The sequence below is a fragment of the Coturnix japonica genome, chromosome 24, assembly GCF_054131305.1.
Source record: "Coturnix japonica strain WE chromosome 24, WE-NBRP24, whole genome shotgun sequence".
NCBI classification, from domain to species: domain Eukaryota; kingdom Metazoa; phylum Chordata; class Aves; order Galliformes; family Phasianidae; genus Coturnix; species Coturnix japonica.
In genome coordinates, this window is record NC_140686.1 from 1,867,158 (window position 1) to 1,879,046 (window position 11,889).

At 47.7% G+C, this 11,889-nt stretch overlaps 1 protein-coding gene across 1 annotated transcript; it reads right to left on the bottom strand.

Annotated features, from left to right (window-relative positions):
* Positions 1-307: 307 nt before the first annotated feature.
* LOC146756964 (zinc finger CCCH domain-containing protein 11A-like) lies at positions 308-10,791 on the bottom strand. The gene is made up of 3 exons (XM_085523284.1): positions 10,734-10,791; positions 1,356-1,429; positions 308-525 (listed from the first exon to the last, which is right to left on the bottom strand). The coding sequence occupies exons 1-3, from the start codon at positions 10,789-10,791 to the stop codon at positions 352-354; spliced, it is 306 nt and encodes a 101-aa protein (XP_085379410.1). The 3' UTR covers positions 308-351.
* Positions 10,792-11,889: the final 1,098 nt, after the last annotated feature.

The following is an 11,889-nucleotide window of genomic DNA, read 5'->3' on the forward strand; positions in this document are numbered from 1 at the left end:
GTGCCAGGGGCAGCACCAGGCAGGTGGGTGCCAGGCTGGAGGCTTGGGCACATCCCAGGGCACAGATCCCCACTGCTTTCTTCTCTTGCTGCTGAAAGGAGCCAACCAGGATCAGGGACAGGACCTCAACTCTGACCAGCAGGAAAACTCAGGACAATGGAATGCAGTCTGCCAATCTTTTACCAGTTCAGCTGTGCTTTATGACTCATTACTGCAAAGACTCTTTTAGTAAAGTACCACCCTGGGGTATCCAACCAAAAAGAAAAGGTTTTTATTAAATTAAAGGGTTTTTTTTTGTTTTTTTTTTTGTTTTTTGTTTTTTTAAACATACTATAATAACTACTATGCAGTTCAACTGTCAATCATCTCAGAAAGTTCACGAAGGAGATCATCCTCATCCTTCTCCAGGTCCAAGTCAATTTCTGCTACCATTTCCCCTCCTGAGATTTCCAAGATGAACTTTTCAGTGTCATCTTCTACAGCCTTGGTGAGCAGGCTGACCTCCGGCAGGGCTGGAGCAGCAGTCTGGGAAGAAGGAAGACAAAGTCAATGATTGCTCAGGAGATCCTTCCTCTGCAGTGCTTCTCCTTCAGCACTGCTGATCCTGAACCCAACACGGGGGCTAAGGGGCTCCTGAAGGATGTTAACAACCACGGGAAGTCTGCAGAGCACCTCAGGTCTTTTTAACAATGCAGCATTAATGGACAAATTCCTTCACACTACAGAGGTATCACAGGGCTGCAGAGCATTGTGCACACACTGTCATTCATCCAGCATCCTGCACACAGTGACTACTTTGAAAGGAAACCTGCAGAACATTTCAGTTCTCCACACTTTCTACAGGAGTTGTATCTCAGTATCAGCCTGACCAGGACAGCACTGACACTTCTTCCCCTCCTTACCAAAGCTGCTTTTTTAGCTGGAGGCTCCTCTTCTTCAGTGCTCGTTTAAATCAGCACAGTGCTAGAGCTGTTACATACCACATTCTATTTGAGCAACAGAAAGTCATTCCTGTTCCCCTACACAACATCCACCCACAGTCTGATTTCATTGAACACGAAGCCATCGTGACCTTTTTGTATCCAGTGCTCCCACGTTAACCTCACAAGTTGCACCTGGTGCCAGCAGGGTTACTGCCTCACTGCCAGATACAATCAGATCAATTCTGAGTTTGAGGAGTGCAAAGCTGTCTGGGAAAGCCATTGAAAGTACCAGGATTGTGAAACATGGCTGCAGCTCTTCACCAAAGGCAGAAAGGTAGGAATGCACTCATGATGGTGGCACATGGTGAGCAGTGAGACATGAGAACATGTGAAGAAATTGTGTCACTGTGTCCATCTACAGAAGGGACTCACCTCTGCGGGTGCAGAGACAGCTTTGGGAGCAGCCCTGCTCCATTCCACAGTCTTTTCCTCTTCTCTTCCAGGTGCTTTAAAACAAGGAAAAAGAAAATCACTTAATCAACAGCAAGCATAGAAAGAAACCTGAGTGCCAGCGTTTCCTCCATGTGCTTATTTCCTCACATTCAATAACAAGGAACACGAGAGAGGCGACATCTCGCAGTCCATACAGTATCCAAGCTCTTCCCTCCTTCACATGCTGTCTCTTCACAAAGCCTCTCTCACCTGCCCAATGAATAACTCACCCCCCTGACCTTTCTGACAGAGGTTGGCCCCCATGTTAAGGACTCAATCCTGGCTTTACAAACACATTTACATATTAAAACAAGCAACACGCCAAAGATGAAGATAACCTTGGCGTCAACACACAGAACATGCCACACCAAAAACATGGCAGAAAGAAAGTACAGGAGAAACTGAATTACAAAACCTCACAGCGAATGAATTTTCCAGAATGAAGCAGGCAGACACCACGGATTCAATGGAAAAACACATGGATGGACATCTGGCACTTCCTGCCTTTGCATTTGGTAAGAAACAGCCCAGGCAATTCTAAGCAAACTCCATTTGCTTGACAGGGGAAGCACTTCAGCAGAGCAGGCAGTGAAGCACCTCGTTACCTGCTGGCTTTGCGATCTGCTGCATCCGCAGGGCTTTCTCCTGCTTGATTTCTTCTAAGCTTTTAATATGCATTTCTTCCAATCGCTTGATTTTACGCGGTGGCTCTTCCAGTTTCACGTTACCAGGCTCAGGTGGAGGGAAAATTCTCTTCTTCTTGCGCTTATCCTTAGATCTCTTCTCAGTAAGAACCTCTTCTACTTTTTGCTTCTCTTCTTCCAGTCGTCTCTTCTTCCAGATCTCCCCTGCTGGCTTGGCACCCTTCTCTGTCATCATCAAGAAAGGAGAAGCATAAGGATTACAAGAAATTCCAACGAGAGCTCAAGTTTCCAGATTTGTCATAATATTACAGAATATACGTGTTCCCAACAACAACGCTCCTGAGAAAGAATAAGCAGAAAGCCTAGAGAATCTGTGCAGCAAACACCGATGACCATTTACCTCTCCTTGGTGCTCTGTCAACCTCGATCTTCTTCCCCAGCCTTTCTACGAGGCTGCGCTTCAGCGGAAGGCCACTGACATCAGCTACAGAGAGAAAACAACAACATTCCTAAGATAATTCCTTTGGAGAAAGATTTTTACAAGTCAACCACAAACTTTGGTTTCTCCAAGTGTATGTTCTCAAATTCACCTTTCAGCTGCTACACTTGTGTGCCACTTGGAGTCATCACAGACCCACGACACACTTTCCTCCCTCCTGCTTCAGCAGTGCCCTCCCATTTACGTGGAGGCAGCCAAACAGCAGCTCACAAGCAGCCCTTACCTACAGAGGATTTCCGTTTTCCAGGTTTATCAGCAGTATTCGGTTGACTCACAGGCACCTCCCCTAAAACAAAGAAAAACAAAGTGCTTATTTGACAGAAACTAACAGAATTACTGTCTTGTGAGCCCATTTCCCACCCAAAACAAATACAACCAAAAGACACCACTTTGACAGCCCTGACACAAAATAATATTGCAACTGTAATGCACTCAGGGTAAGTCCCAATTGTAATTTATCCATTCCACTTAGGAGCCACCAAATGGAAGCAAAGGTACTCATCAGTACCCTGCTTTGCAGGCAGCATCACAGTGCTGACCAGTGTCCGCACATTCTCCTTCTTAGGCACACGAACAATCTGAGATTTGAGCCGATGAGCAGGAGCTCCTGAAGGTCCTTCTGATCCAAGTGTTTTTATTCCAGCATTCAAACTGTCATCTGGGAACACAGAGCAGTAAATGAGACTGAGGGACAGAGGCACACGCTGAGGACCACAGCTCTGCAAACTGCCTCCTGCTCAGAAGCATGCAGAACAAACCCTGTCAGCTCTCCCCACAGCTAAGAGCACCATGGACCTGATGTCTGTCTGCTGCCCTCCTTTCATCCTTCTGGATATTAAAAGTAGGCTTTATCCCTTACTTTATCCCATCCATATGACATTAGATTCCTCTATCAGCAAATGTGGCTTTCACCACTGGTTGAAAAGATGCACATACAGGCACTTAAACTCCATGCTGTGGCCTCGTCTTGCTCTAATGATGTAAACAAAGGAGTTTACCTTCCTAATCTGAAAGGCACATGAAGTTACAAGGTAGGAACAAGATCATGGAAATAGCTGATTCCATTCAGCAACCCTATGTTCTGTTGTGTTTGTACAATGAATTGCTTTGGAGTTAATTGGCAAGTGCTTCTGATTAATCCTGGAATACCTTGTTTTGTATCAGCATCAGATTTTGTAGTGGAAATTATCTGCAATCCATGATGGTTTTCTTCAGCTGGTTGCTGGACAGGTGTTTTTGTTTCTTCTCCCTCCTTAGAAAGCTGGTCTGTACAAGCAAAGAAAAAATCAGTCTCTTCAGTTATGCGGTAGGAATTCAATCAGATTATCCACTGCACAAAGATGGCAGGCAAGGCTGAAAACCCACACAGATAAATGCTGTCTCCACTTGCCCATCCAAATGGCTTCTCTGTGAACAAGGAAATCCCCCCCTACACAACATTCATCTCCCTGACACCCAGTAAAAGCTTAAATGCAGGAGAACAACCTGCAAGGCAAAGGCCACAGGAGCAGAGAGAAGCTGAGCATGCAAGATAAAACTGAGGTATCAGAAGCACACAAAGTTCAGCTCTGAACCTATCTATCAGCTCACAAGTGAACGTTACCTGGCGTTCTTTATGACACTATACCCACCTGTGAGTAATAGAGTTAATCTTTCGTACCTAAAAAAGACAAACTCACTTTGGCTTGGTGGAAAGAAAACCCCATTGAGGTAACGTCCCTTGGTGTGATGGAAGGCACAGTTGGATTTCTGGCAGCCTCCTGGCTGGTTCTCCCAGTAGCAGGAAATCATGCTGCGTTTTTTCTGAAGACAGAAAGGAAGAAGAGCTGATGGTAACGTGGACCTAAGATCTGCAAAGGGAGACTGAGCTCCAGATGGTGCCAGTGAGCAGACTGCCACAAAGCAGCACTCAAACACCACTCTGAAGCGTGCGCAGGCTGGGAGCACCAGGCTCACTGAGCTTTCCTAGCATTCTGTGGGTGAGGACACCAGTTTAGAAGGGGTTAAACTAACACACCTTGCAGAATGCTTGTCTGATTGATGTGGTTCTTTAGTATCTGTTGATAGAACACTGTTGGTATCAACTACAAGAATATTCTGCTATGATATACCAATGCCATTGAGCTCTCTTCCCTCTGCTTCCTCCCCTATTCTTAACCGTAGGAACCATCATCATTTCAAAGCAAATGAACCTAATCTGCAAAAGCACATTCAGCCCACCTAAAGAAATGAGAAGTGGGTTTGGTGATAAACTCTGAGGAGCCAACACTCACACTGATCTCCATGTGCCTGAACCTGCAGACATTCCTGAAGCAGCGGCCCTCCTTCCACAGCGTGCAGATGGTTTCATTGCCCAAAGCGGCTTCACAGTGCCTGAAGGGACAGTTGTCTCCCTGTAACCCAATGGAAACCAAGAGAGGAAAATGAAATAGTACAGCCTGAGAACTGGCCATGCTTTGAGCTCATTTTTAGCGAGTTGCTCTATTGTACAATGCAATTAGTTATGAAGTTTGCTGAAGACCAGTAATACTTCTACTTATTCTACCCATTCCTCTTAACTTCAGAACTGAAAGAAAGAAAAAATGAAGGAAAAAACCCAAGCAGACCTTTTTACAAGTGGAATAGAAGTAGAAATAGCAATCATTTCCTTTAATCGACATGCTGGACGAGCGCACAGAAGCAGTTCTGGTCTCGGGGATCTCTGTGCAGCTCTTCCTGTGCTTCTCAAAGAGCTGGCTCGTGCTTCCTTGGACTGAAAGTCTTCTACAGTCTTGATCAGTGAAATCTTCTTTTGAAAAGGAACCCTAAGCAAAACACCGACAAGCAGAAAAGGATGAGGAATGCCCACCCGTCTTCCCAGCTTTGTTCTCTTCATTCAATCAGTCTCTCAGGAGCAGTTGTTTCAAAACATTGCCCTCCTCAACACTGGTCAAACTCTAGTGACATCACCCTGACTCAGCACGGAGTCCCTGGGCTGCACGGCTGCAAGCCCTCCAATGGAGCCCCTCCTTCAACACCACGAGTGACAGCAGTGAGTAACCCCAACACATTTGTCTGACCGCTGCAGGTCTTCAAGCTCAACCACCTGGACAACCTCAGCAAATACAGTGATCTTCAAAGCTTTGCAGTTCACTTCTCCTGTAGGCCGAACCAACACTGAATCCGTGAATTAATTAATTATAACAGGTTAGGAAGAATTTTCCTCCTCACTTTGCCTATGTCAAATTCTGTAAGTTGGAATTTCTGGTCTTCAAGGATTCTTCACCTTTGAAGAATCCACAAAAACCATCCTCCGTCTTTATTACCTGTACAGCAAATCATGACAGTGCGTATCAATACACAAATCCACACACATGTGCCTGTATACTGTAACTCAGCACTGCATGGAGCTGCAGCACGTTCTGCTCAGCCACAACAAGGGTTTGGGTTGGTTCATTTTTTTTTTTTCTTTTCTGATGTAAAAATCAAATATTTTGGTATTTTAGATTTGTTTTGTTGCTTTCTTTTTTAAGGTACTAAATGCAGTAAAACCTGCAACCAGGCCAGACAGAAGATCAAATTCAAGTGATTCAGAACTCTTTCATTAAAGTGCTGCACATTTCTGAGCTAAGCATTTCCGATAGTCAATAAAGGTTGGAACCTTTTACTCACACAGACACTAGTGAATTTTCGAGGAAATTTTTTTTTTTTTTTTTTCAGGGAATTTCCCCAAATCTAAACTAAAGAGAGGAGAAGTCGGGTTCTCAAGTTAGTTGCTGGATTGACTGCATGACAAAGGGAACAAAAACAGCACTTAAGGACAAAGTTTCCTACCCTCCTCCAGTACTGATAGAAATGCTGCCTTTTACCTTTAGTACCTTCACATCAGATTCCTCTCTGGCAGATTCCTATGCTTCTAACAACCTCGGTGCTGCCCCGCACAGACGCCGGGCACCAACTGTCACTGGACTCTGCACCGTGGAACACGCACACAGCTCAGCACTTCTGTTTCCTCACAATTGGAAGGGTTCTGGAATCGGGAGCATGAAGCGGACTAGAAATACCTCACATCCCTCTGCTCCTTACGAGCCCTTCCATTTTAAAACAAGATAACCCCAGACACATCTGTTAGCACAGCAGCCCAAATGCTAACCAGAACACACAGTGTGTAACGCTGAAAGTACCAGTTTAATGCCGCACCACAATCCCTATATAGTGGTACAGGTGACCACCCCTATCAGATACCCGTGACCTCCATGACTCCACTGCTGGTGCATGCAGGCACCACCTGCCCAATACCCAACATCTCCCCCCTCTTTATTATCTGCAGCCCCTGTAAAGGTTCCCCTGCATACTCCCTGTTACCCCAAAGGTGATTTGCACATTTAAGGCTATTCCGCAAATGAATCAATCATTAAACATATGCGAAAAACAATGAAACTGTCATAATAACATACCAAAGAGATGCAGCTGCAGTGACTACAAACCTGAAAGCACACAACAGCAATCTGCCTAAAAATTGTGAAATGCTGTATGGCAACACTTAGTCAACTTGTAGAGAACGGTGCATTCAAGTTCAAGATAACAGCACAGTACACAATGGAGTTACAACTTCTCCAAGTTCAATGTAACACTATTGTACAGAATCTTCATGGCAATCCAGTTCTGTCCAGTGTGCATTATAATGTCACACTCCATAACCAAATAAGAAGACAAAACCATATTGGCTGTGCAGAATCATTCTGAATGTCCACCACTGGGGGATTATCCAGGAACAAGGTCTCCCCCGCTCACGAACTATCAGTCCGGCATGAAGGCTGGATTCCCAGTTCGGACCTTCAGGCACATTGGGAGCAACGCAGTCTCATGTGCCGTTACCAGCAGCCGGTGCCCAGTGCTGACTTCAAATCACTGGCTGCACTGGAGACATTAACCAAGGAGTTGTTGACCAAATCTGGTGCTGAGATGTTCGGATCCTCACGGTGCACAGGATGGCTCGTCATTTGGTGCCGGCTTAACCCAATGTGCCGGCAGCCAGCAGGGCCCACTTGGGGTCCCGACACAGACGTGTTTCCTGCCCTTGACAAGGAGTGGCATAGGGTCTGGGAGCCATGGCCCTCCGTCGGGTCTGATCAGGACCTGACCTATTGGTGTCCATTTGGTCAGCTGATGGTCTCCCTTCCAATTCTCTCAGTTAACTTTCTAAGAGCACCAAAGGTGGGTAGCAGCTTCTGCGCCTCTTCGTCCCCTGCAAAAGCTCACAGAACTCCATGCTGGCTTTCTCTAATGCTGACTGACTCACACAGTGAGAAGCTCCATCAGCCAGACCTCTCCGCATCATCCACATAATAAGCAGATTGAGGTCCTCATCACACACTCTGTGTCATTTCTTGTCAGCATGTCCTGTCGCATCCCTGGCTCTCCAGCAGGACTGTAATGCTGGGGTGAGCAACACTGGGCACTGTCAGTGTGTTTTTCTTGCAAGCATCTTCCAGGGAAATACGTGCAGGCGTTCCCCACTCTTGGCTGTATCTCTGCAGTGCTGGGTCCTGTGTGAGCAGAGTTCTCTGCCCCAGAAGCCAAGTCACTGCTGTGCAGAGCTCAGCCTCGGGGTGAATGTGCTCCTGAGTTTGTCCCAGTGCAAGGACAACCTTCTCATTGCCCTTTAGGAGCACCTCTGGTGCTGATGGGTGCTCTGCTCTCAGCAACCACTGGATACACGGCTCCAGGCGCGTGTGTGCTTTGTCACCTTGAGCTGTTTGCTCTGATCGCATCTCACCCTGGGGAGCCGGGATTTCCCTTTGGTCTCTGTGTCACTTCGAGACCAGTAGCAACACTAGGGGTCAGAGGAGAGCTGCTGAATGTGTGAGCACAGCTGCTAATTGAGAAGGAGATCGCACGCGGGTGACTTCAAAACCCGAATTAATGAGCTTACCTTCACCCTCCTGACTAATGCAGACCTCATGCAGCCCTGGGCCTGCCCTTCTCCAGCCTCCTGCCTTGTTTTGCCTACTCATAGGAAAAGATTTAGCATAGCTCAGAGCCCCAGGCAGCGCTTGGAATGCCAGCAGGAAAGAGCTGCTGGTGTCCACATAGCTCAGGACTGCAGCAGTGGGGCTGCTGGACCTCAGTGTTCTGAACACTCTGATGTGGAAGTGATTGGCAGATGCTGTGGCCGGAGGGATGAGGTGCCTGCAGGGCGTCCCTTGGAAGAAGGTTTGGTGAGGATGGATCCTCTGAGCCAGCATCGGGGACAGGGTGCTGGGTGCAAATGCCAGTGCTGCCCCCTGTCATCCTTTTGGTTTTAAAAGGAGTACAGCTCCGTTTCCAAACTTTGCCAACCACGGGCTGGCTGGCAGCTTGAAGGAACTGCCATGAAATTGGTCTAATGAAGTGTTCCTGGCAGAGCTTCAGGATGGAGAAAGTGCAGTTTGTCCTCAACTGAGCTGAGGTCCAATGAGCTGAGTTTCCTGGCTCAGAGCAGAGGCCGTGAGCATCATGTCTCACAGTCTGTGTCACCTGGGCAGAGCCGTTAGGCAGGGGCTGCTAGTGGGGAGATGCCAAGGTTTAACATGAAGATGATTGCTCAGATATGCCTGAGTTCAGATGGAGGGGCCCATTGCCCTACCAGGGAGTGGAAGATGCTTGGGCGTGAGGCAGCTCGTGCTTTCCCATGCCTGTAGGACCTTACAGTGCTGTGCCTTTCCACATACCTACCCCACCTTCTTTCTTTCCCATGCAGGGGGCATCATTAATCCAGTGGGTGGCACCAAGAATGCCCGGACAGCCCCACTGCAGTGCGTCTCTGTGGCAGAAGGACACACCAAGCCTGTGCTCTGCCTGGATGCCACCGATGAACTGCTTTTCACTGCCTAAAAAGGCATATATTGGACAGAACAGGTGTGGGGGCTGCTGGCTTTTTATGCGCTATTCTCATAGATCTCCCCAGGCTGGCGTGGGGAATTGGGGTGCATGGCAGGGATGGCTCCTTCTGGGCTGCTCCCCTGTCCCTGCCTTCTGATGTCCAGGTGCTGGAGCAGGCTGGCTCCATTGCCCTGGAGTGGAGCTGTGAGTGGTGGGAGGCAGCGCTTGGGAAGGAGTCGGTGCCTCCACACCACGGAGGAACTCCCCAGCCCAACTCTCTCAGGCACGTTCTTCTTCCTACAGACCGGAGCTGTAAGATGTGGAACTTGGTGACGGGTCAGGAAATTGCTTCCCTCAAGGGTCACCCAAATAATGTCGTTTCCATCAAGTACTGCAGCCACACGGGGTTGGTGTTCACCGTGTGTCATGGTTTTGTAATTTTGTAATTTTGCTATCAGTATTCCACATCATAACATCATGTAAAGTATGGATACTTCTATTGAATGTGCAGTCCACAGAAGAAGACTACGTTACCCCTGTTGTTCTCTGGGATATGATAAGTCACGGGACCAGGACGCTGTATAATCTCGTTCCCAGGCTGGAGTGCCCTCCTCCTTCTCTCGGACTTCTCGGAGAGTGGGAAGCGTTCCAGCCGTGTTGCATAGAGTTCACAGTAGGCCTCTCTGTTTTCGGGGACTCTCTCTCTCTCTGTTTGTTCGATTTGTTAGCCTCAATTATATTATATTGTGTTATCTTGTATTTCGATATCATATCCGCAGGCACCGAACCCCAAGGGGCCACACACGCTTTGCCTCACTGCTCCGGCAGCCCAACTCTAACTCGGTCCGGTCCCGGGCTCGGCGCAGCTGCTAGTCCGATGGCAATGGAAATTATAATAATTGATCACAGTCCGTTACAGATTTCTTTGTTCTTTCTCCACACCCACTGCTGCATTTGACTAGTCTTTAAAAAATCTGTCATGGGTTACTTAGATTTACCTATGCCCGTGACAGGGGAAGCCACCCCGTGGGCCCCCCCAGGGGCCCAGAAAGGAGGGGGAAAAAGGGGAATGGGATAAAAACAGCGGCAATCTAAGGAGGAAAAACTTATTTTACTAAATATGATATCGAAATACAAGACTCCTCACAAATTGAGGATTTCCCCTGCAGTTTCCTTAAATGACAGCATTCCCTGTCCCTTCTCTATCACAAGGAACTATCCACTCCCTGCACTGAATCTAGTTTAAAGTGCTGGTAATCAATCCAACCAGCTTGCTCCCCAGCATGCTTTTGCCCCACCTGCTCTGTCACATTCTGTCTGATGTCCACATACCTGGTCTCTCAAAGGCCTGCCCAAGATCACAGTAACCAAAACCTTGATCTGACACCATTACCTTAGCCAGTAATTTACCTGGCCCATTCTCCCTCTTCATTTCTCAGCCCCCAGTCAGCAGTACAGAGAAGACTACTTGTGTTCCTGCTCCCTTTAACATCTTCCCAAGGGATTCAAAGTCCCTTTTAATGTTCTGTAATTTCCTTTTTTGCAGCCTCCTGGGACCCTACTTGAATGAGACCTTGAGTGGGTAGTAGCCTTCTATTTTATCAGAGGCAGTAGAGTCTTCTTAACATCTGTGACATGTGCCCCCGGATAACAGCAAACTGCTCTGGAGAAGTTATTTTTGGTGGCAAATTCGGGGCCTCAGTGCCTCCCAGCAAGGAGTCCCAATTACCAAGGCTCGTCAGCTGATTTTGGTGGCACTAGTTTTAATAGGACTCCTTGGTTGGCCCTGCCCCGCATGCTTGTTGTATGCAGTGGAAGCAGGGACAGGTAGCTGGGAAGGGGCCAGGGATGCCGTCTGGACATGCATGGGATCAGGAAGGCTGAGGCACAGATGGAACTGAACTTGGCGAGGGATGTAAAAATAACCAGAAGGGAGCCTACAGGTGCACTGGGCAGAAGTGACAGACCTGGGAGAGTGCACTCCCTCTGACAAATGAGGAGGGAGAATTGGCTTTAACCAACATGGAGAAGCGCAAGGTACTCTATGAGTGCTTTGCTGTCTGGATTCTGCTGGAGATATTCTTCCACCTGGCTCCTGGCTTGTACCAGCTGGAGAGAGCACAAAGGGCCACCAGAATTTATCTCATAAAGGAATGGCCAACCTGCAGAAAAGGCTCCAAAGATCCCCCTCCCAAGCATGGCCAGGTTTACAACAGAGACTTTACCCTCGGCTTCCTGTTAATGAATCACCACCGAAGACCTGAAAGTGGTTCAGCACACCCATTAAAATCACAACCCTCCACACTTGTTTCAAGCATATACCCCTTAATTTCTATGATGACAAACCTTATGACATATAGTAGCTGTTTGCCCCACTGCTTCAAGTACCCAGGAGGAAAAGAACACAAATGCATGCTGGCCACTTGTCTGATCTCAGGGCAGACTGAAGGCACCAGAAGGAGAGATGGAAGTGAGCAGAGGAGGACTG

Bases quoted from the DNA above. Each gene is read 5' to 3' on its own strand.
- LOC146756964 (XM_085523284.1), bottom strand. From the start codon at position 10,791: ATGGTGTCAGATCAAGGTTTTGGTTACTGTGATCTTGGGCAGGCCTTT. The intron at 1,430-10,733 runs GTATGTGGACAT...CTTGTTTTAAAG, and splicing joins GCAGGCCTTTGAGAGACCAG to CACCTGGAAGAGAAGAGGAA. The intron at 526-1,355 runs GTGAGTCCCTTC...CCTTCTTCCCAG, and splicing joins CTGTCTCTGCACCCGCAGAG to ACTGCTGCTCCAGCCCTGCC.